General features: G+C 46.5%; 1 protein-coding gene across 22 annotated transcripts in view; it reads right to left on the reverse strand.

Annotated features, from left to right (window-relative positions):
- The window catches only part of PTK2 (protein tyrosine kinase 2), a 549,666-nt gene that overhangs the window by 206,238 nt on the left and 318,220 nt on the right, over positions 1-25,208 (reverse strand). For 21 of the 22 annotated variants that reach the window (XM_077493396.1, XM_077493389.1, XM_077493392.1 and 18 more), the window contains 2 exons: positions 10,284-10,314; positions 65-114 (listed from right to left, as the gene is read on the reverse strand). In XM_077493396.1, the coding sequence (XP_077349522.1) occupies positions 65-114; positions 10,284-10,314 (81 nt within the window). Of the gene's footprint in view, positions 1-64; positions 115-198; positions 218-10,283; positions 10,315-25,208 lie in introns of those variants that run through there. The other variant, XM_077493408.1, reaches the window with a different exon arrangement.

Consider the following 25,208-nt stretch of genomic DNA (forward strand, 5'->3'; position numbering starts at 1 on the left):
AGCACCGAGCCTACTTTCAGAAAAGTGTTTTAGCATGCCAGTTTGAGACGGATTGTGTTCCTACCTGAGACGGAGACGGTGTGCGCTCTTACGTGCTTCTCGCTGTTGGCCAGCCTGTAGGAAGAGAGAGGATTGCATCTGTGAATGGTGCACATTCTCTGCAGTCACATAGACGCTGCATTCACTGTCACTGTCTACCTTCTGTAATGAGCAAAACCGATCCATACCACATAAAGACAGAGAGGGTGGGGGGGGGGGGACAAGGGACAGTATTGAAAGGCGGCAGGGGTAAACACAGCAGGCTCCACCCACGGGACTGAGATTTAACCAGGAATTGACTGCAGAGGCAGCACGTCATGGAGGATATGTCAGGAATTTACTCATTTTATAGCCAGGCTGCAGAAATGACACAACTTGTCATCTGTTGACTCGTTTCAAGCAGGGTCAGCTCCAACTAGAATTTCCTGAAACATTCCTTCGCCAGGAGCCCTGTCCCTGTTGGAACACTAGACTTTCTGTTTGGGGCCAAGGGTTAAAAAAGGGCAATCATACAGAAGGCTGCATATGCACGCTTCTACGTACATGAGCATACGCTGGCTTTTACTTCCTGTGCTTCCTGGACACACAAACCAGTTAACCCTTCAGATGTCCAAAGAGAATATTACTGCTGCATTACACAGACCTTGCATTGTTTTCAGTTCTATAGGCTCTGTAAAGCTGATCCCCGGACAAACGCCCAAATATCAAAAACTAAATAGAGATGCTTGGGGCCATGTCGTGATTTTCGTAGCAGCAATTCATGGTTGATACAAAAATCGCTAATGCCGGCGATTAACAGTTATCTGTAGTTAGCCGTTTAATCACTAGCGTCGCTGGTGATTGGTCGCTGTTATACCTTAAACTAGTGCTACAGCATGGCTACGATCAAATGATTGGCTTCTGTTGAGCAGGGGAGGCCACACAATGATCGGAATTTGGCAAGTCCTTGCTGAAATCGGCCAAATTTTAGAGTGTGACCAGCTTTAGCAATAGGGGGTGAATACAGAGCGAATGTCAGTGGTGAGCTGGTTGCTGACATGTTACTCATTGGCTGAGCCTACTGAACTACAATTCATTGAATTAGCAATTCCATAGTAAATAGCTATGGCTTCCTTAGCAGGGAAGAGACCTGACTCCTCTCTGCTGCAATTAAAAAAAAAAAAAAAAAAAAAAAAAAAACACCAACAGCTCTCCTCTCCACAACCACCTTATGACTTGAGACCTTTCTGCTCTCTACTCCTATCTGCATGCTCCTTGCATTGTCAACACCTTGGATTGCTGCTTCTCCCCTTTGTAGTCTGAGCTCTCATACAAGGTTTGCAAGAGGCTCATACCAGGTCACATTCAGGTACATATTGTCAGGGCTGGGCTCAGCTCTTCCTTCTCTGAGCTGGCCGCTCAGCTGTCGGCTAATTGCCAGCTCCCATCTCTCCACAGTTACTCAGCTGTTGCCGATATCCTGCTAATCAGTCCTTCCTACTTAGACCCCATACACACTATTAGATTTTCTGCAGATTTTTGTCTTCAGATTTAACAAATATGAGGTCAAACCTTAAGAGTTTCAATGTGTATGCAATCAGGCAGGCCCCTGCACTACATGGTTTTGGTAAATATGAAGACAAAAATCTGCGGAAAATCCAAAAGTGTGTATGGGGCCTTAAGCCGTCCAGTCCAGAGGAGCTCTGCCTTTGCCTTGGTCAACATCACAGAGACTATCTCCTGCATTCCTGTTAAAAGATTTTCTTGGCTGACATCCCTTCTGGCTCCAGATCCTGCTTGCCGTTTTACTCCCGCTCCCTGACATTTGGCTTGTCTGGCTAAGTTTTGACTATGTTTGTTCTATTTACTTTTATTATTAAACAAGTGTGATTTAAAGTGGGGTGCCCCTAAAAAAAAAAAAAAAATTTCAAGTCAGCAGCTACAAATATTGCAGCTGTTGACTTTTAATAATCGGATACTTACCTGTCCCGGGGTCCAGCGATGCACGGGAAAGAAGCACCCCCTCGTTCCCCGCTCCGCTCACGGCGCCGTCATTCGTACTGTGGGCACCCGGCTGTATCTTCACAGCCGAGCACCCACTGCGCATTCGCGAGCGGCGCAGGGTGCCGTGATATGCCACACAGTCATCTGGGACACGTGACAGTGCAAGGGGAAGTGATGTCAGCAGCCCGGCCAAGGAAGAAGGCAGACTACGAGGGACCCCCTTGCAACAGGTATTTAGAGGTAAGTAAAAAATAAAAAAAATTTCCAATTATTTTTTTTTCCGTTTTTTTAAAGATTTTTAATAACTTTTTTATTTTTTGGTGGCAACACCACTTTACCTGTACTTCTGTCTCGGTCTGATTTCATGGTTTCTAACACAAAATGCTTGCATTAGACAGCTTTCACACTGGGGCGGCAGGTCCGTTAGCGGTAAGCGCCTCTAGATTTAGCGGCGCTTTTCGGCCACCAGCTGGGTGCTTTGAAAAGGGGGTTAAAAGCGCCTATGTTGTGGCGCTTCCGAAGAGCTTTTCAGGCGCTTTGGAAGCTCTGCCCATTCATTTCAATGGGCAGGGGCGCTGCATACAGCGCTCCTACACTGCCCCAAAGATGCTGCTTGTAGGATTTTTTTTTTCCGTCCCACAAGTGCACCGCTCCAGTGTGAAAGCACTCGGGCTTGCACATTGGGGAGGCATGAGAGGGCATTTTCAGGCGCTTTACAAGCGCCATCTTTAGCACTAAAAAACGCCTGAAAACTGCCTCAGTGTGAAAGGGGTCTTAAAAACTATAAAATCAGTGAATACAGAGCAGTATTCATTGTGCCCTATAAATGTTTGGAGCTCAGCTCCAAATTATAATTTTGTGGGGACATAAAAGGGTTACAGTTAACATCGCAACATATATGTATTTTAAATTAATAAGAAAAAAAGAAAGCCTCTAATTCATCCATACAGTTCATACAATTTCCAAAATAACACCAGGGAGATAAAAGAACATTACACACAATTGATTATGGAATAGCATCATTTATAGCCAAGCGCAAAACATATTGCAGTTACACAGAGCTTAGATCCTCTGCAAAGTCCGGGTAACTTCACTGCATACTAAACAGCTAAATATTACCAACAGCGATGAACAAATCAGTCAGAACCCCTTCACGTCACAAGGTACATATTTGGGATTTGAACACGTCTATATCTTATTTCTACTGAATTGAAGGTCAGTGGTAAGACCTTAAACTTGTAGCTCTCCTGGTTGGGGAATGGGTGCTAGGAAGATCCTGCAGCACAAAAGGATGCCGTCACCACCCAGGCTCTGCAGCCGTTGTCACTGCTTACTTCTTTCCCCTAAAGCTGGCCGCTGGGGAGATCACATGACCAGACCAGAGCACCCTTGTGCCCCGTACACACGAGCAGATTTTCTGTCGGAAAAAACTTGGATGTTTTTTCCCCAACGGAATTCCGCTCAAGCTTGGATTGCATACACACGGTTACACTAAAGTTCCCTGAACTTTCGACCGCCAAGAACGCGGTGACGTACAACACGACGACGAGCCGGGAAAATTAAGTTCAATGCTTCCGAGCCATGCGTCAAATTGTTTGAGCACGCGTAGGAATTTTGCGCCTCAGAATTGGTAATGATAATCGGAAATTTCTCAAATCTCAATCTTTTGCTGGCGGGAATTCCATCAGCAAAAGTCTGATGGCGCGTACACAGGGTCGGAATTTCTGACCAAAAGCTCACATCGGACTTTTGCTGGCAGAATTTCCGATCGTGTGTACGGGGCATCAGATTAGGCAAGTATAAGCAGCTTTCCTTTACAGGAGAGTTTGCATAGGGCTTAGAATGGGAGTGGGAGCAGGTTTAAGCTTAGTTTTTTTTGACCAGACTTCTACTTTAAAGTAGAATTCCAGTTCAAAATTAACAAGTCTTCAAAAATGCCCCCTCCCCTCTCCTAAAACCTATGGCGACTGACCATTGCCAGTACAGTTGTGCTCAAAAGTTTGCATACCCTGGCAGAAATTATGGCATTTATATTAAAAATATGACTAATCATGCCAAAAAACTGTCTTTTATTCAAGGATATTGATCACATGAAGCCATTATCACATATGATTTTAAAAGTTACCAAAAAACCTAACAGAAATCATCCAAATGGTCTCGATCAAAAGTTTACATACCCTTGAAATGTTTAGCCTTGGTACAGACACAGAAGGTGGAACACACAGGTTAAAATGGCAATTAAAGTTGAAGTAAACTCCCGGATCGTTTTAAGCCAAGGAAGCTGCCATCTTTGCCTCTGTTTAACCACTTTCAGACCGGACCATTTTGCTGGTAAATGACCAGAGGTCTTTTTACACTTTGGCACTGCGCTGCTTTAACTGGTAATTGCGCGGTCATGCAATGTTGTACCCAAACAAAATTTGCGTCCTTTTCTTCCCACAAATAGAGCTTTCTTTTGATGGTATTTGATTGCCTCTGCGATTTTTATTTTTTGCGATATAAACGTAAAAAGACCGCAAATTTTGAAAAAAAATGATATTTTCTACTTTTTGTTATTAGAAAAATCCAATAAACTCAATTTTAGTCATACATTTAGGCCAAAATGTATTCAGCCACATGTCTTTGGTAAAAAAAAAGTCAATAATTGTATATTTATTGGTTTGCGCAAAAGTTGTCACATCTACAAACTAAGGTACGTTTTCTGGAATTTACGCAGCTTTTAGTTTACGACTGCCTATCTCATTTCTTGAGGTGCTAAAATGGCAGGGCAGTACAAAACCCCCCCAAATGACCCCATTTTGGAAAGTAGACCCCCTAAGGAAATTGATAAGAGGCATGTTGAGCCCATTGAATATTTTATTTTTTTGCCTCAAGCGATTGAATAATGACAAAAAAAAAAATTTTTATTTTTTTTTTTACACAAAGTTGTCACTAAATGATATATTGCTCACACATGCTATGGGCGTATGTGAAATGACACCCCAAAATAAATTCTGCTGCTTCTCCTGAGTACGGGGATACCACATATGTGGGACTTTTTGGGAGCCTAGCCGCGTACGGGGCCCCGAAAACCAAGCACCGCCTTCAGGCTTTCTAAGGGCGTAAATTTTTGAGTTCACTTCTCACTACCTATTACAGTTTTGAAGGCCATAAAATGCCAAGATGGCACAAAACCCCCACAAATGACCCCATTTTAGAAAGTAGACACCCCAAGCTATTTGCTGAGAGGCATGTTGAGTCCATGGAATATTTTATATTTTGCCACAAGTTGCGGGAAAATTACAAACTTTTTTTTTTTTTTTTTTCACAAAGTTGTCACTAAATGATATATTGCTCACGCATGCCATGGGCATATGTGAAATGACACCCCAAAATAAATTCTGCTGCTTCTCCTGAGTACGGGGATACCACATATGTGGGACTTTTTGGGAGCCTAGCCGCGTACGGGGCCCCGAAAACCAAGCACCGCCTTCAGGCTTTCTAAGGGCGTTACAGTTTTGAAGGCCATAAAATGCCAAGATGGCACAAACCCCCCCCCAAATGACCCCATTTTGGAAAGTAGACACCCCTAAATTTAGGGGTACACTAGTGAGACTAGGTAATAAATGGCGGGTGCCCTGAAACTATAAAAAAATAACTAACCAACCAGCGTCACCTGTAACAGTTATATGGTGATCACTGGTGAAAGGGTTAACTAGGGGGCAATCAGGGGGCTTTATGCGGTAGTATATGGGGGTCCCTGGCGCTATAAAAAGCTGCGGCGAACCTAAATACCTACCTGCCTAACTAGCGTCACCTGTGACACTAATACAGCGATCAGAAAAACGATCGCTTATTAGGCTGGGTTCACACTGGAGCGATGCGGGAACGCCACGAATGCGCGGCGGGTTCCCGCATCGCATGCCTCCCGGCGGCAGTTCACACTGCCCTATGCGAACTGCTGGGAGTGTCAGTGAAATGTTAATGACACCCCCAGATCAGTTCGCATATCGCAGTGCGATCTGCAAACTTGGATCGCATGGTGTGAACACCCATGCGATCCGATTCTGCTGCGGACCAAAAAAAGGGTCCCGTGCGAATTTGCGGCGGGTGCGACACAAATTCAGCCATACTATCTGTATGGCTGAACTCGAATCGCACAGAGATCGGATGTGATTTGCACTGCAGTGCGGTGCGAATCACATCCGTTCTCATAAACCGCTGCAATGTGAACCCAGCCTTAGTGACACTGGCGACGGGGGGTGATCACGGGGTTAAACCTTTATTGGGGGGGTTAGGGGGGTACCTTAGAACTAAAGGGGGCTAACCCTAACTGCCCTAACAGTTATTAGTCACAAATGACACCCGCCGGGTGATCAGGGGGTTAAACCTTTATTAGGTAATAAATGGCGGGTGCCCTGAAACTATAAAAAAATAACTAACCAACCAGCGTCACCTGTAACAGTTATATGGTGATCACTGGTGAAAGGGTTAACTAGGGGGCAATCAGGGGGCTTTATGCGGTAGTATATGGGGGTCCCTGGCGCTATAAAAAGCTGCGGCGAACCTAAATACCTACCTGCCTAACTAGCGTCACCTGTGACACTAATACGGCGATCAGAAAAATGATCGCTTATTAGGCTGGGTTCACACTGGAGCGATGCGGAAACGCCGCGAATCCGCGGCGGGTTCCCGCATCGCATGCCTCCCGGCGGCAGTTCACACTGCCCTATGCGAACTGCTGGGAGTGTCAGTGAAATGTTACTGACACCCCCAGATCAGTTCGCATATCGCAGTGCGATCTGCAAACTCGGATCGCATGGTGTGAACACCCATGCGATCCGATTCTGCTGCGGGCCAAAAAAAGGGTCCCGTGCGAATTTGCGGCGGGTGCGGCGAATGGCTGAACTCGAATCGCACAGAGATCGGATGTGATTTGCACTGCAGTGCGGTGCAAATCACATTCGTTCTCATAAACCGCTGCAATGTGAACCCAGCCTTAGTGACACTGGCGACGGGGGGTGATCACGGGGTTAAACCTTTATTGGGGGGGTTAGGGGGGTACATTAGAACTAAAGGGGGCTAACCCTAACTGCCCTAACAGTTATTACAGTCACAAATGACACCAATGCAAAAAAAAAAAAAAAAAAAATGACATTGGTGTCACTGTGACTGGGGGGCAGGGGTAATTGGGGGGGTGATCGGGGGGTAAAGGGGGGGTGTGAGTGTGCCTGGCATGTTCTACTGTGTGTGTAGAGTGTTGGTGCAACTCACCGATCCGCTCTCCTCCGTGTCGGAACGAAAACTACCGACACGGAGGAGAGAATACATCACTTCCTCTCCTGTGTTTACATTACAGGAGAGGAAGTGATGTCACCGGGGATTTCTATTCGTCGGGAGCGATCGCGAGGGGGTGGCCATGAATGAATGGCCGTCCCCTCGTCCGGGATCGCTCCTGAACGAATACCGACCGCCGCAGGCACCGGGCGGGGGCTCGATCGGGCCCCCGACCCGCGGGAGGCAAGGGACGTACATGTATGTCCTTATGCCTGCCCGTGCCATTCTGCCGACGTACATCGGCGTGCGGCGGTCGGCAAGTGGTTAATCTTCAACTGCTATGGTGCTGCACATGTGATTCGTTATGACACCAGCCATTGGATGGTTTGATAGTTTGGCTGAGAGCAAAGCCAATGTGCAGTTAGCAATCCCGGCTTGCCTTTTTTTTTTTTAACTGTTTAAATCGATGGGTTTACTTCCACTTTAAGGCCAGGTTCACACTGCTGCGGGGGGAGATCCGGATGTGATTCGCACCGCACTGCAGTGCAAATCACATCCGATCTCCGTAGTGATGCGAGTTCAGCCATACAGATAGTATGGCTGAATTCGCATTGCTCCCGCAGCAAACTCGCACGGGACCCTTTTTTGGTCCGCAGCAGAATCGGATCGCATGGGTGTTCACACCATGCGATCCGATTCCTGTGCAAGTCTGCAGATCGCACTGCGATATGCGGACGGATCTGGGGGTGTCATTAACATTTCATTGACACTCCCAGCCGTTCGCATAGGGCAGGGAGTCATGCGATGTGGGAAAACGCCGCAGATTCGCGGCGTTCCCGCATCGCTGTGGTGTGAGCCCAGCCTAAAGGTTAATTTCTCACATTTGTGGCTTTTTAAATCACAATTCATGTCTGTGTATAAATAGTCAACGAGCTTGTTAGCTCTCAGATGAATGCCCTAAGCTGGCTAGACACCGAGCCATGAGGAGGTAGAAAAGAACAGTCAAAAGACCTGTGTAACAAAGTGATGGAACTTTATAAAGATGGAAAAGGGTATAAAAAGATACCCAAAGCCTTGAATAGAAGTGGGAAATTTCGGGGCTCTTTTGATACCAAGCCAAGGTCGACCAAGAAAGATTGCCACCAAAACTGGTGGAATAACTGCCCAGGATACAAAGAAACCCACAGGTAATCTCAGGAGAAATACAGGATCCTCTCCAAAAAGACGGTGTGGTTGTTTTTAAGGAGCACAATTAAACAACACTTGAACAAAGAAGAGCTGCATGGCTGAGCTGCCAGAAGGAAGCCTTTACTGCACCTGTGCAACAAAAAAGTCCAATGAGGCATGCCAAGGTGGTGCTGTGCATATTGTAACCAGGCTTTTTTTTTATAGAACTTGTGCAGTAAAGGCTTCTTTCTGGCAACTTGACCATGCAGCTTTTTTGTGCAAGTATCATCGTATTGTGCGTCTTAAAAACAACCACACCATCTTTTTCCAGAGCAGCATGTATTTCTCCTGAGGTTACCCGTGCGTTTTTCTTTGTATCCCGAACAATTCCTGTGGCAGTTGTGGCTGAAATCTTTCTTGATTCACCTGACCTTGGCTTAGCATCAAGAGAAACCCCAAATTTTCCACTTCTTATTAAGTGATTGAATAGTACTGACTGGCAAATACAAGGCTTTGGATATCTTCTTATAGCCTTTCCTTTGTAAAGTTTACTTACCTTGTTACGCAGGTCTTTTGACTGTTCTTATCTGCTCCCCCATGGCTTGGTATCTAGCCTGCTTAGTGCATCCATGTGAGAGCTAACAAACTCATTGACTATACACAGACACTAATTGCGATTTAAAAAGCCACAAATGTGGGAAATTAACCTTTCATATCCATTTTAACCTGTGTGTGCCATCTTCTGTGTCTGTACCAAGGCCAAACATTCCAGGGTATGTAAACTTTTTATCAGGGCCATTTGGGTGATTTTAGATCTCATTAGGATTTTAAAAGGAGCCAAAAAAACAATGCGATAATAAATGGCTTTGTGCGATCACTACCCTTGAATAAAAGACAGTTTTTTGGTATGATTAGTCATATTTTCAATATAAATGCCAAAATGTCACAATTTCTGCCAGGATATACAAACTTTTGAGCACAGCTGTTACCAATTTTCAGCCTGCTTCTTTTACGTGATCTGGCTACACCGTGTCAGGCATTGGCGACTGCAGGGGAGAGGGGAGAGTGCAGACAATGGCTGGGCCATGGAAGCCTATGGGTGAAGTCTTCATTATGAGTAAGCACTGAGCTAGCACGAAACGCGTTGCCTTTCCTGTGTACCCCACAGTGTCATGGTGCTTTAATGGAATGCTTTTACTATCTAATAAAACTCTGCTGCCATCCAGATCTTTGGATATTCCATTGTATGCAGTTAGATGAACAGAACTGGCACCTTTGACTGTGTAGAGGAAAGTGGTGGCGGTGGGTCCATCTGGATCAGCAGTCCGTTTCTCACTATGGGCAACATCCTCACTCTAGGCTTTACCAGCTGAGGTCAAGCGTTCTCTCCCCTACAGCTACCACTGGCTGATACAGGGGATCACGTGACCAGTCTGAAAATAAGTATATACATGTTTTTTGGGTTGTTTTTTTTTTTGTTACACAGGTCAGTCAGAATAGGTATTAGGAAGGCAGGGAGGGGACAGTTTTAGGGCTAGTTAGGTTTTGTCTGGAATTCTACTTTAAGAAAGTTGGAGAAGTCTTCCAGCTCCTTCAATATACACCACATTGCTGGAGTTGACCTTATAAAAATCTTCCCCCACTGTTGGATGAATGGGCAGCGGGAGGGGAGCGATCTCATTTGATTGTGGAAAGGGAAATGCCAGAAGAGAGGGACGGGGTAGGGGGCGAGGTATCCCATACATTGTACTCACTGAAGACCTTCAACCTGACAATACATGCAAAGCAGTGAACCGTTCATAAAGATATACAAAAGGATAATAAGAGAAGTGACTTACTTTGGTATGGAGGGCAGTGCTCTTTCACCTTCTGTATAGAGAAACAAACAAAAGAGAAAAAGATTAACAACGTGATGCATGTCAAGACAAAGATTTACATTCAAAGTTATCAACTGCAAATCAAAGGCCTTTTCATTTGCGTTTGATGAATAAAGGGTTTTTCCAGCATCACAAATTGAGCGTGTCTAATAAAGCAGAAAACTGGAAGGAGATGAGGAAAAGGAGATAAATGAACAAGATTAGATAAGGATATAGAGAGATAGGAAAGACTGGTAATGCTGAAATTTAATCTGCTTATATTTTACCTTCCCTGGTTCCTCTCCCCCAACAGCATTCTAATTATTACTTTTTTTTTTTTGTTTTTCACATGTATTACGTGTTCTGCCTAGTCCTCTCCTGAAGGTGGCGTAATAACCCTACGGTCAAGATTAATGGAGCAGTGTCCGTCAACGAACAAAGAGAAATATTGCTTATAATAATAATTATTATTTTTATAAAACCTGCTTTACATTACATAACAAAGGAGTCTCTTTGCTTCTCTATGCAATGTAGGCCAATCATGGTTGGTGTGAGGGGTTGGCAGGGTGCTGTAATATAGCTTCCTAAACATCACAGCACCCTGTGCTCAGTACTCTAGGTCTCAACTTTGACTCATGATGACACATCCATCATGGGGTAAAGGACAGCCAATTGAGACATTTCAGCATATGGACAATTGGACATTCCCCCTACCTTATAAATAGACCTGATCTGGCGGCCATTTTACATTCTGTCTTTTGTCAGTGTAGGGAGAGGTTGCTGTGTGGACAGGGAAAGACTGTAGTGACACTACAGTCTACACTAGCTATTAGGTCCACAAAAGTCCTTTTAAGGACTGGTATAGGTGTACAGTATATAGGGTTCTGGTGCACTGTTGCTGACTGCTGATTGCTGAGTGCACTGCTGACCGATTCTGCAGCTGTCTTGTCAGTGTAGGGACAGGACGCTGTGTGGAGCAGGGACAGTCAGTTTAATCACTAGCTATTACTATTAGGTCCACAAAAGTCCTTTTAAGGACTGGTATAGGTGTACAGTATATAGGGTTGTACACGTATAATATACTTTCTTTCAAATATAGAAAGCCTATTATACTTGACTGCTGAGCTGAGTGCTGACTGATTCTGCAGCTGTCTTTTATCAGTGTAGGGACTGAGGGACAGTCTGCAAATCACTAGCTACTAGGTCCACAAAGGTCCTTTTAAGGACTGGTATAGGTGTACTACACGTATAAAATACTTGCACATATAGAAAGCATAGTATAGTGCATTTCCACTGTGCAGCATTGTGACTGCTGAGCGGTTCTGCAGCAATACTACAAAGAGTGACAAACGCAATTAAAAAAGTATTATAACTGGTGTGATAGACCAGTGGCCCCCAAAAACGACAGATTGAAGCAGGGTGTTATATACCTTCTTCCACATACATACTGCACTTCTCTAGAGACTTTTGTCATGGGTCATTTAAAAAATGACAGGCAGAGTTGCTGGTGTCAGTGCTCTCTATCACGGTGCTGGTGTCAGTGCTCAGTCTCTATCACGGTGCTGGTGTCAGTGCTCAGTCTCTATCACGGTGCTGGTGTCAGTGCTCCGTCTCTATCACGGTGCTGGTGTCAGTGCTCCGTCTCTATCGCGGTGCTGGTTTCAGATAGTGAGGGAGATAGCAGCGGAGAAGCGCAATCAGCAGGCAGTGCCAGCACCATGGCTAAGAATCAGCACCGGACTGGCACTTCTGGACCACTGCAGTGGAGCCCTGCATAGGTGGGGGTAAGGGCCGGGCAGAGGGGCTCAAGCACAGGTTGGCACACTGGCAAAGGACTGCGCTGCCCTGACTGTGGCACTGATCATCTCCTGCACCCCCTTCATAGCCTGCCCTGACCTTGCCTCTCCTCCATGGCCTTCATGCGCTCCTGAATTGTCAAAATTTCACAGATAAAAAAAAGAATGCTTGTCTTTGTCGATCCCAGATTCACTTCATACTTTTTGTTATGTCAGTGTCCATGTTGTGGGACTGTGTGCGCACAACTAGTAAGTATTTTGTGGCTGAAAATATGACCTGGAGGTTTTTAAGATTCGCCTGCCATTAAAGTCAATGGGGTCCGCCGCGAACTTTGCGGTTCGCAAACTTTTGGCGGCGTTCGCGAAGTGTCCCGTCGGAAGTTCGTCCATCACTAGTCTTAACCACTTAAGAACCAGGACTTTTTTTCAAACTTGTTGTTCACAAGTTAAAATGTGTTTTGTTAGTAAATTACTTAGAACCCCCAAATATTATATAAATGCCCCGAATTCGGTTGCGCGGCATTTGCATAGCTTCCCTATTGACTTGAATGGGCAGTGTTCAGGTGGTTTTCCGCCCGCTGATCGTTACAAGTTGGGTCAACTTTGAAAGTGAAGCATCGCAGTCATGGAATGTAAACACCCCCGTCCGCTGCCTATAGTGGCTTAAAGTGGATGTAAACCTGAATTATTTTTTTAATTATTATTATACAGGATTTATGTAGCGTTGACAGTTTACGCAGTGCTTTACAACATTGGGGCAGACAGAACAATTACAATACAATTCAATACAGGGGGAAATCAGAGGGCCCTGCTCGTTAGAGCTTACAATCTAGGAGGGAGAGTCAGGATATACAAAAGGGTAACAGCTGTGGGGGATGAGCTAATGGAGAAAATAGTGCAGTTGTTAGATGTAGGCAGGATAGGCTTCTCTGAAGAGGAAAGTTTTCAGGGATCGCCTAAAAGTAGATAAATTTGGAGACAGTCTGACAGAATGGGGTAGGGAATTCCAGAGGATTAGCGAGGTTCGGGAGTAGTCCTGGGGGCGGATATGGGAGGAGGTGATGAGGGAGCTAGGGAGCAGGAGGTCTTGGGAGGAGCGAAGAGGGCAATTAGGTTGGTATTTTGAGACTAGGCTAGTGATGTAGCTGGGGGAAGAGTTGTGGATGGCTTTGTAACTTATTGTTAGTATTTTGAATTTAATTTGTTGAGCGAGTGGCAACCAATGGAGGGATTGGCAGAGAGGGGTAGCAGACACTGTGCAGTTTGTAGGGTGGATGAGTCTGGCAGCAGCATTCATGATGGACTGAAGGGGGGATAGTCTATTTAAAGATAAGCCAATGAGGAGGGAGTTGCAGTAGTCAAGGCGAGAGATAACCAGGGAGTGAATCAGGAGCTTTGTGGTTTCGTTGGTTAGAAAGGGACGTAGTTTAGAGATGTTGCGGAGGTTGAGACGGCAAGCTTTTTAATGAAGACTTCTACCTGGTAGAGCAGAGAATGTCAAGTCATCTGTGCCCAGTCTGGCCACAAAGAGTTAATCCAGCTCTGAGTAATCCTCTTGTTTTTTTTTTTTTACAGAGATAAAAAAGGACCACGAGTGCGCCCCATCTGCTGTGCACGAGCACTCTCCCCCTCCTGCGGTGTGCGCGAGCGCTCTCCTTCACTCTACAGGCGCAAGGTTTGTCCTTGCAACACTGCCTGACCAAGGGGAGTGTAGAGGTGCAGGGGGAGTCTGGTGACATCACCCACCGGCACCGGAAAATAGACCTGCCCACCGATCCCAGAGTTTTGCGGGGCTCCAAATGCAGAAGGGGTTGACAATTCAAAAGGTAGGGATACATGCATGCAGCAGGCATGTATATATATATTATATATATCTATATCTATATATACACACATACACATATATATATATACACACACACACACACACACACACACATATAGATCACTAGTATGCCATTACTTTGTAAATCATGAGCGTGGGTTTACATCCATTTTAAGGGAGGCAGTTAGTAGGAAGCAAAAATGTATCTCACCCTTAAGTGCAAACGAGGCCTTACTTGTAATTTATGTATACAATTATCTACTGAGCTGTTTATTAACCCATAGAAATTTGATTCTCAGTATCCTTCTCCCAGTGTACGACGGGGGGAATAAAAAAGGTTAAAGGAGTCGCCTCTGGGAACACGTTACATGTTCCACCTCTTTTTAGGGTGAAACATGTAATATGTTTGCATTGCTACAGCCATTCGCCGTTCTCTCCTCTCCCTGTGACAGCAGTATGGGGAGAGGTTCCCGGTGCTTGCTGTCACTTTTTGAAAACAGCACGCCCATTCAGGGGGGGGGCTCCGCCTACACGGCCACATCATTCATCCACACAGCACTGTGGCAGTTCATTGAGAGTCTTCCTGTCAGTAACTGCCTGGACGTACGATGTACAGGGCAGACAGTTCACAATGCCCGTCTGCAGGAGACCTGCATGGCATCAGTGATCTGCTGATCGCTGGTTCAATGCTTTACGGGCTACAAAAAAAACAAAACAAAAACAAACGACCATCTTGTAGACAAAATCAATCAGGTTCTCACATTTTTCTCCTACTGCCAGACACAAATGAAAAATGAGAAAAGCTCTTCAATCAGATACTTTGATAAATTAATACATAATATTTTACAGCAGGATGAAGCTGTCATTGTGAGGGAATTCATTTTTCAATAAGCAGCTGAGTAGCTGTCCTGCGTTTCCAATAAAGGGCACAAGCTGGCAAACTCACTTTTTCTGTACCCACATCCTTCTTCATTCTACATGCCTGCACAAAAGTCCCACGGCTTATATAAAAGCGTTATTTAGCCAACAAAATAGCTACACAGTTATGCCGCGTACACACGATTGCACATTCCGACAACAAAATCTATGGGATTTTTTTTCCTTCGGATGTTGGCTCAAACTTGTCTTGCATACACACGGTCACACAAAGTTGTCGGAATTTCCGAAAGTCAAGAACGCGGTGACGTACGGCGAGCCGAGAAAAATGAAGGTTCAATAGCCAATGCGGTTCTTCTGCTTGATTCAGAGCGTGCGTGGAACTTTGTGTGTTGGAATTGTTTACACACGATCGGAATTTACGTGAACAGATTTTGTTGACGGAAAATTTGAGAACCAGATCTCAAATTTTGTGCAACGGAAATTCCGAAGGAAACTGTCGGATGGAGTCTACACACAGTCGGAATTTCCGACACCAAGCTCTGATCGCACATTTGCCGTTGGAAAGTCCGGCCGTGTGTACGCGGCATAAGTCTAATAAAAATGTTTTTTTTTTTTAATTAGAAAAGTACTCATCTGGATCAAATTTAATTTTTTATTTTTTTTTATATATTTTATTAATACTATACCAGTATAAGACAATTACAGTATTAAATGAAGGCACAATGCCATCAACATGTTCCAAGCTGAAACTTTTTTTTTTCTCGTTGTTTCTAATGAATCCTTCAGCTTGTATTTGACCGTAATGTCACGGTGGACACAGTGATCACTTGATCAGGAATCACGCTGATGGGATTTCCTTTCCTTAGTGGGGTGAAGTGGTCCACGAGAGCTGGGTTTGATGGCTAGAAGCCAAACACAGTGTTGGCAAAGGGAGGGTGAACAGCAAAATATCTGAAAGTGTTACTAAACCCACAACAGAAAAATCAGTCTGTACGTGCATAATGCATAAATATAACTACTTACTGTGGAAACTAAGGGCTTAATCCTCTGCATTGTGTAAAAAGGCTGTTTGATCCTGTCTTCTCTGATCCTTCCCTTCTTCCACAGTCCCCAATCCACCTTTTGATAGCATAGAGCCTTGGGGGAACTCTGCACATGCTCAGTTTGGGTGTGTATTGCTAGAGAGTTTTTTTTTTTTTCTTGGCAGAGTGCATGTGATCAGCACAGAATCAGGGGTCCTAGGACAATGAGCCCACATTCACAATCGGGCTGTTTTTGACATGCGATTTGACACGTCAGAACGCCAGAATCGGTGCGATGCCAACTTTGAGGCACTGCACTGATTCCCAAAAGTAGTTCTTGTACTACTATTGGTGACTTGAATAGAAATCTGTGCATGAACCCGCACAGATGTCTGTCAAATCGCCCCCGAATTCGGACTGCATTGCCGGTTTAAAATCGCGCTGAACTCGTACAATTTCAAACCCGCCCTCAATGTGAACCTGGGCCCAGGGTAGAAGGAAATCTCCTAAAAGCTTTAACCAGACACTGAAAGAAGTCACAAGACTGCTGATGAGAAAAGGTATTTAGCAGTTTATATTTACTAAAATAAATGCATTTCCATGTTCTGTGGAAGACCAGATATAGTGAATGCAGTGAATGTATGCTCCTGGGTTTAGTAACACTTTAAGCACAAAGCATTGTAAGTATTGAAATATGTCGGATGCAAAAGGGAAAGGGTAAAAAGCCAAACGTCTTTTTAATTTTATGGCATTGGGATAGTGTTAACATTTCTGGCAGATTTTTCTTTTGCAACTTCACTGGGGAGATTTTCCCTAAATATCTGTCCCTGCGAGTACTATACAAGAAATAGGGAGGGGGTAGGGGAGCAATTATCGCTGAAACACACAGTAATATAAACCGGGTCAAACATTTCCCCACTCAACTAAAAATGTTGTTGCACTCGTCTGTGTCTACATTGCAGAAAGTGCCCTTCACTTCCTGCTCTACAGGAAGTGAGGTGAAGTCTCCCAGACAGGGACACAGGTGGTAAAAAATAAAAATAAAAGACGGAGGCTCTAACCCCTTTGTTATTCCAAGAATTAAAGAACATGAAACCCAACATTTTTTATTCATGATATGTGGCTGCTGCACCATGTACTTGTATGAGAAAGTATCCTGTTCTCTTTGTATTGATTCCTATTTGTGAAATCCCTGGTGTTCCTGCCCGTCCCTCTGCTTTCCTTGCAGAGAACACAGTGTGGTCAGTTCTCTAGCTATGCTGGGAACTCATTATGCTCTCCGCCAGTGATTAGACTTTTCCTGACATCCCCCCCTCTCTCCCCCCCCCCCCCCTTCACTGGGAAGATCCGTGTACTGCTGTTTCTCCTCCCTCCATGCAGCTGAGAGCATAAGAAATTTGATCACTTCTAAAAGTTATGACTTTTTTTTCCCTATCTTTATATAAATGTTTTGCCTTTCATTTCTATTTTAAACTGTATGGGCTGTTTACAAGGTGAGGGTTTACTATCACTTTAAAGAAGATACATTTTTTTTTTTATTGTCATTGATGTGTCAAGAAGACAGCGATGGAAACGCTCCAACACAAAGAGCAATAACAACCAGAGAAAGGTTATATCTCTTCCCCGCTCAATGCAGGCCTACAAAAAAATAAAAAGAGATAGATTTTTCAGGTCTTTTCATGTTTTAGGTTTCAGGCTGCTATTTTTTTACCCTTTTTCATTCAGGCACCAATGCAAAAGCTATTTGCTTATCCTTTTCTCATATTCAATGCAGGGCTGCTGGGTTCAGCTCTGATGTGCCAATTCCATTTGTGTCCTTGAGCTCTTGGCATTTTATTCTATTGTGTATGTGGCCCTCAGATCCCAGCTGGCATTTTTTTCACCGCAGCTCCAAAATGAAAAGGGAGATTCTATTATCTATGAATAACGCAGGATGGAGGCCGATCAGATGTTTCTGTAAATACATGTTGCATAAACAGGACATACTTCTATCACCCAGAGTATGCAGTTAAAGCAACAGTGGCGGCCCGTGCACTGTGGGCGCACGGGCGCCGCCCCCCTCATCCATGCGCCCGGCCCCTTTCAGGACGCCAGACGCATGGATTCCTATGGCAGGGGCGGGAGGGAGGTGGTACTTTTTGAAGCACCTGATTATAGCCAGAGGCTCTAATGGGCTTCAAAATAGGGTGGGTTCAGGGCGCAGAGAGCCCACCCAATTGTGTGACGGTAGCAAATAAATTTTCTCTATTTTCACACTAATCTTCCTCCATGCCAATCAGGAGGAAGGACGTCAGACCTGCTTTCTGATTGGCCAAAGCGCCAGGCCACCTTATTGGAAGAGGAGCGAGGAGACATATGCTGGATCGGAGGCCACCGCTCTGGGAGGAGCTTCTACAGTACTGCGGTAAGTCCCCTTGGCTCTGGCAGAGCTGCCAATCCGCACGCGGGGGGATGCTGCCAGACCCGCAAACACCACGAGTGGTGGGGTGGGGGGGGGGGTAAATCGGTGTGTACAAGTGGCTGCATTTGATGGGCTTAGTGGCTGCATATACTGGGCACAGGTGGCTGCAACTGATGGGCACAGTGGGGCTGCAACTGATGGGCACAGTGGGGCTGCAACTGATGGGGGGGTTCATAATTTTTCAGTTTGTTTGCGCCCCCCCCCCCAAATGTTGAGCACCAGCCGCCACTGTAAAGAAAACCCGTCCTGATTGAAGTATCAGGGCAGCTGGTTATGGCTTCCCCTTTGGGAGTTGCCAGGTTGTAATGGCCAAAGGCTCCACTACCCGATCAGTCACTCATCTAGAATAAGTACATAGATCAGGCCTTCTCATTTCACTAGCTGCATGTTTGCCCCAGATAAGTGACCTGCTAAAGCTGAATATTCCGGGGCATTGTATTCTAACAGCAGGGACCCCCGCTGTCAGAATACACCGATCAGAATGTCAGTCGACTGGATGCAAGCCACTGATCGAAGCAGATTTTCCAGCGGCCTTTTTCAACAGCAGCTGATCCAACCATTGACTTCTAACAGGAAGGGCTACACACAGATTGAAATTCAGCCAGTCCCTGCTGAATTTCAATCAAGCCGGGTAGTAAAACTGTTGGTCAAACAGTAACTACATCCAAATTTGATGCAGTCGCTGTTTTAGGACAGCCACCGATGTGGCGCCTGTTTGAATACAATAGACATCAGTGCAGATTCCTCCATTCATGAGGTTTAGCATGGATGGCGGAACCTACAGACATCTCTCATTCAGCCCACAGGAAAAGTATTAGCTACCCTAAGAGTCCTTTCACACGGGCTTGTCTGTGCACGGACTCCGCTTTGCTCAGCAGGAATCGATCTGCTGATCCCCGCTGAGCTCACTGTGCGAAGATGGACCGCTCATGCCCCGCTGTTCTCTACAGATCAGATGAAAACGAACCGCCTGTCCCGTTTTCATCCGATCCAATTCTCCAGACAGGTGGAAAATAGTTTCCCGGACAGGATCGGAGCGGATATCGGTGGATGTCAACGGATATGTCACCGCTGACATCCGCCATTCCATAGGGCTGAATGGAGCGTCCAATCAGGTCCACCAGAAAAACTGACAGGCGGACCTGAGGCTCGGTTTCCCTACAACTTTGATTATTTTTGCGACTTTGGCAAATCGTAACGACACAGAGTGCGACACCTACTGAACTTGCAAAACCCTTTGAAGTCGCTGCCAAAGTCGCATAAAGATTAAGAAACCCCTTCCTTGCGACGTTTTTTATTTTAACATTGCAGTCTTTGGCATTCATGTTGCAAGAAAGACGCAGAAAAGTAGTGCAGTAACTATTTTTTTTTTTTTTTGTCGCTGTCAGTTGAATCGCAGCAATGAAGATGCCACCCACTGAAATGAATCTGTTGTGACTTGTCATGTGACTTTTCTTCTGTGTTTCACGTCCCATCAAGTCGCAGCAGTGTGAACCAGGGCTATGACTCCTACTAATAAAGTGGCCATACCAATGAGAAGAGGTGTTATACTCACCTGTCAGGTAGCCCGCTTCTCATATCCCCTCCTCACCCCGTTCCATTGCTGCAGCCTCCTCCAGACCTTTCAGCACCTAATATATCCAAGAGTGTTAAATGCCAATGCTCCCCCCTCCCCCCCCCATGTGCCTTGCTTCCAGCCTCTGACCCTTGCCACTATAGGACATAGCAGTGATGTAGAGGTTAGTGGATGGAACCACGGTGTGCGGGCGAGGGACACAGACATCTGACACTCTCGGCGGTGTAGAATGCTGAAGAGTCTGATGGACATTACAGTGCTGGAATAGAGTGATGATAGAACACAGGCCACTGGAGAGAGAAGGAGAATAACCTTTCTCTTGCAGGGACCTACTATTAGGACAATTTTGTGCAACAACAGTAAATAAAGCAATAAAGAGTGTGTTGCTATCCCTGGCTCAAAATAATTCATTAAAATAAATGAAACGAATCGAATCCAAAACACTAGTGCTTCACGTGGTCCAAGTGCAGTACCGGTGTTTTGGATTCAACACCCAACTAGGTCTTTGGAATGGTAGTTTAATTTATTACATTTTTTTTTTTTTGCGCTAGAGCGACACATTCTTTATTGCTTTATTTACTGTTACATGTTGTCAGGGCTGGGCTCAGCCATTACTTCTCTGAGCTGGCCACTCAGCTGTCGGCTAATTGCCAGCTCCTATCTCTCCACAGTTACTCAGCTGTTGATGATATCCTGCTCGTCAGTCCTGCCTACTTAAAGAGGTGTTCCCCTTAAAAAAAAAAGAAAAGCCAGCAGCTACAAATACTGCAGCTGCTGACTTTTAATAAATCGGACACTTACCTGTCCCAGGGTCCAGCAATGCAGGGGTACGAAGCCCCGCTCGTCCCCCCCCTCCTCTCCCTCCTCCTGTGCGAGCAGTGCCACGCCCCGCGATTGGCCACGCAGTCATCTGGGACCTGTCACGTGTCCCAAATGACTGACAGGAAGGAGGGGGCAGAGCTGAGCCCTTCCTGCACCGAGGGGAAGTGATGTCATCAGCCCAGGCACTGAAGGAGGCAGACTACGAGTGACCCCCTAGTAACAGGCATTTAGAGGCGAGTTTAAAAAAATTTCCAAATGTTTTTTTTTTTCATTAGGAATTTTAATAATTTTTTATGTGTGTGGATCACCACTTTAAGCCATCTAGTCCAGAGGTTCTATGCCTTTACCTTGGTCAACATCACAGAAACCATCTCCTGCGATCCTGTTCAAGACTTGCTTTGCTGACATCCCTTCTGGCTCCAGATCCTGCTTGCTGTTCCACTACATTGATCCCTGACTTCTGGCTTGGCTGACTATCTGTTCCGGTTACTGAACTTTGGCTATGTTTTGACTATGTTTGTTCTTTTTACTATTAAACAAGCGTGATTTAACTGTACTTCTGTCTTGGCCTGATTTCATGGTTTCTGACACGTGGGGACACATCTTAGGCCCCTTTCACACTGCTACGACTTGAAAGTCATGCGATTTTGCAGCGATTTCAGGGAATGCCTGTGTCAACTTGAGGTCTATGGATCTCAATTTCGCATTATAGTCGGACCAAAGTAGTACAAGGGACTACTTTCTAAGTCGGTGCAACCTGAAGTCGCACAGATATGAATGGTGCTCATTGGAAATCATGAGGTACGAATTGTACATGCGACTCTGCAGTCCGAAGACGCAAAAGTGTGAAAGGAGGCCTTAGTGTTGGCAGCTTCCCCTTTTTTTTTTTTTTTATATACCGTTTGGTGCGGGTTAGCGCACAAGTTAATGTCTTCTATTTATTGTGCAACAACAGTGTCGCTTCAATCCAAAATGAAAAAGCTGAACAAACCGCACCAGTGTCCACTGTCATTCCCATGCATTTATGTAGTTTTGAGCAAATCATTATACTATTATACATTATATATATATATTATATAAAATATTATATTATTAGAGCACAAATGTACGACATCAAGCACAACATGGAGCTCAGAGGAAGAGACGCCTCCATCAGTGCTCCGGTCTGGCCTTCCGATCCTTATGTATATAATAGAATCTGGCACAAGGTTACACTTCAGAAAGTGAAATAATACAGATCTAAAATCTTCCCGCACATGTTACAGAAGATCGCATTTCACCTGTCCCACAGGGAGCCAATTACAAGCGATCAAAACATGAAAACGAGAGAAGAAAAAAAAAACCCAAACACCCACCAGAGGATTGCAGCGTCTGTTCATGGAAATCCGGCCCACTCACAAAAGCAATGAGTCTAATGTGATCAAACTGCAGAAGTGGGAATAATGGATGGGGGATGCTCAGAACAGCCATTCCTTTATATTACATTATGACCTCACGTGAAGGGATGGATATGCTCAAAACTGGGGCAGATCAAAGAAGCCCTGTCTGAATACACCAACTAATGTCATAAGTGGCCTCATTTATTTGTTCGGAGGTGGACGTATAGTATAGGAAGATAAGGGGGGGTCTGAGAGTAATTCTTTCTGGAGAAAATCCTGCTACAGGCTCTCCCCAGTACTGAGAACATGACTAAAGCCAATAGCCCCTGGGGGTTACCATGCGGGCGCACTCCCAAGTCCAGCATTTGCCTACATAGACACAGAATGCTGGACTCGCCCCCCCCCCCGCATCATTGGATTTGATTGACAGCAGCAGGAGCGAATGGCTGCGCTGCTATCAATCTATCCAATCAAGAGCCGGGACGCTGGTCAGAGAGGGTTTGCGTGTCTCCGGCGTGGGAACGAATGGGCTCAGGTGAGTAAAGTGGGGGGGGCCCGAGAATGGGGGCTGGGGGGCTGCTCAGTGACGGAAGTTTTTTCACCTTAATGCATAGGGTGCATTAAGGTGAAAAAAACACAAGGATTTACAACCCCTTGTAAAGTAGTAGTAAAGTCTGCAATTTTATTTATACCTACAGGTAAAGCCAGGGCTCAAGTCCTGCGGGAACGCATGGGAACGGAGTTCCTGTACTTTTTTCACAACAGGAACTCAGTTCCCATTAGCAGCCGTGTCCTGCATATGCCTGAGTAACTGGTTGCTAGGCTGAGCAGCGCCTCCGAGAGAGAGCAGCCAGACACAGCCACACTTACTGCTGGTAAGGATCCAGCCTGTGCCCAGTCAGTGCCAGACAGTCCCGGGGCCGCCGCCGACTATTCCCGCAGCCGCTGTAGCACATTGCCAGCAGTGCAGCCCAACTCTGAGCTGCCAGACTTCTCCAGTTCAGCTTCTCCTCTCCTGAGCCTCCGAGTCCTCCCGCCCACGAGGTCCGCCGCCCGCCAGAGTCATTGACAAACTTCCAGGTTAGTGTGTTACACACACTTTGTTAGTTACAGTGAGCATGCTCCCCCTCCGTTCTGCTGCTGTGTCCCCCACCCCCCCTCCTTTCTGCTGCTGTGTCCCCCACTACCCCTCCTTTCTGCTGCTGTGTCCCCCACCCCCCTCCTTTCTGCTGCTGTCCCCCCCCACTCCCCCTCCTTTCTGCTGCTGTCCCCCCCCACTCCCCCTCCTTTCTGCTGCTGTCCCCCCGACTCCCCCTCCGTTCTGCTGCTGTCCCCCCCACTCCCCCTCCGTTCTGCTGCTTTCCCCCCCCCACTCCCCCTCCGTTCTGCTGCTTTCCCCCCCCACTCCCCCTCCGTTCTGCTGCTGTCCCCCCCCCCACTCCCCCTCCGTTCTGCTGCTGTCCCCCCCCCACTCCCCCTCCGTTCTGCTGCTGTCCCCCCCACTCCCCCTCCGTTCTGCTGCTGTCCCCCCCCCCACTCCCCCTCCGTTCTGCTGCTGTCCCCCCCCCACTCCCCCTCCGTTCTGCTGCTGTCCCCCCCCACTCCCCCTCCGTTCTGCTGCTGTCCCCCCCCAGTTTTCCTCCATGTCCCCCTCCGTTCTGCTGTCCCCCTCCATTCTTGTGGTGATTATTCTGTTAGTTTGACAAATTAACTTATTTTGTTTTTATAAACTGGCACTTTACAATAAATGTTGCACTGTATTTTCTGTGAAATATATATGCATATGAGCGTATCTTTTTATTTTTTTTTGTGGGGGAGTGGATCTTGGGTGGGACTTCCCACACTTTTTTCCCCAGGACTTGACCCCTGGGTAAAGCCTATACAGGCATACCCCCAATTTAAAGTACACAATGGGGTTTATTTACTAAAGCTGGAAAGTGCAAAATCAGGCTCCCTTCTGCATAGAAACCAACGAGCTTCCAGGTTTTATTACCAAAGCTTAACTGAACAAGCTGGGGTTAGAAGCTCATTGGGTTTCTATGCAGAAGTGAGCCTGATTTTGCACTTTCCAGCTTTAGTAAATAAACCCCATTATGTACTTAAAAGTGGGGTATGCCTGTAATAAGCCTCATCTGTAGATACAGAAAATATCTCCTGAACCTGCACCGTTTCAAATACATTTACTTTAGTAGCATGCAGTGATGTAAGTAACAAAGTTAGAGTTAAAATAAACAGAGTTACGCAACTCAGTTACTTTAGAGGGTAAAGAGTAATTAACGGATTACTCTAACCCCCATGGTAACTCAGCTCCCATTACTTGGGTGGCGTTACCTCAATTACATCTACTGCCCGGGAGGCCCGCCGGGGCTGCGCCTGGCCGTTCGTTCAGCCGCAGGGAGGGAGGCTTTCACCCGCTGAGCTGAGAAGAGGCGGAGACTCAGAGAGACCGTCTGGACCGCCCCATCCCGCCCCGCCTATCCAGAGAGAGAATGTAGGGAGGCGGGGCGGACACTGATAAATGAGGAAAGGCATCCCTGCAGGCATTCAAGTAAGTGACTGATGATTCGAATTGCAGTGCAATCGATCCATACCACCTTTGCTTCTTACTGATCCCATCCCTGCCCACCCACCATCACTTCTACAACAGTGGTGATGGGGGGATAGGGTAGGGATGAGATCAGTGGTGGTGGTGGGGGATAAGATCAGTGGTGGTGGGGGACGGGACCAGCAAGAGGCAGAGGTGGTGGGAGAGGATGGCTCCACCATCGCTGCCACCCCCTCCCAAAGACCACCGCTGCCACCCCCCCCGGTACCACCGCAGCCCCCCCCCCCCAAGTACCACCGCAGCCACCCCCCCAGTACCGCCGCTGCCACCCCCCCTCCAGTACCGCCGCTGCCACCCCCCCTCCAGTACCGCCGCTGCCACCCCCCCTCCAGTACCGCCGCTGCCACCCCCCCTCCAGTACCGCCGCTGCCCTCCCCCCTTCCAGTACCGCCGCTGCCACCCCCCCTCCAGTACCACCGCTGCCACCACCCTCCAGTACCACCGCTGCCACCACCCTCCAGTACCACCGCTGCCACCACCCTCCAGTACCACCGATGCCACCCCCCTCCAGTACCACCGCTGCCACCCCCCCCAGTACCACC

This window comes from Lithobates pipiens, unplaced genomic scaffold (genome assembly GCF_037356315.1).
Source record: "Lithobates pipiens isolate NorthernLeopardFrog02 unplaced genomic scaffold, aLitPip1_a1.2 Scaffold_19, whole genome shotgun sequence".
Lineage (NCBI taxonomy): Eukaryota > Metazoa > Chordata > Amphibia > Anura > Ranidae > Lithobates > Lithobates pipiens.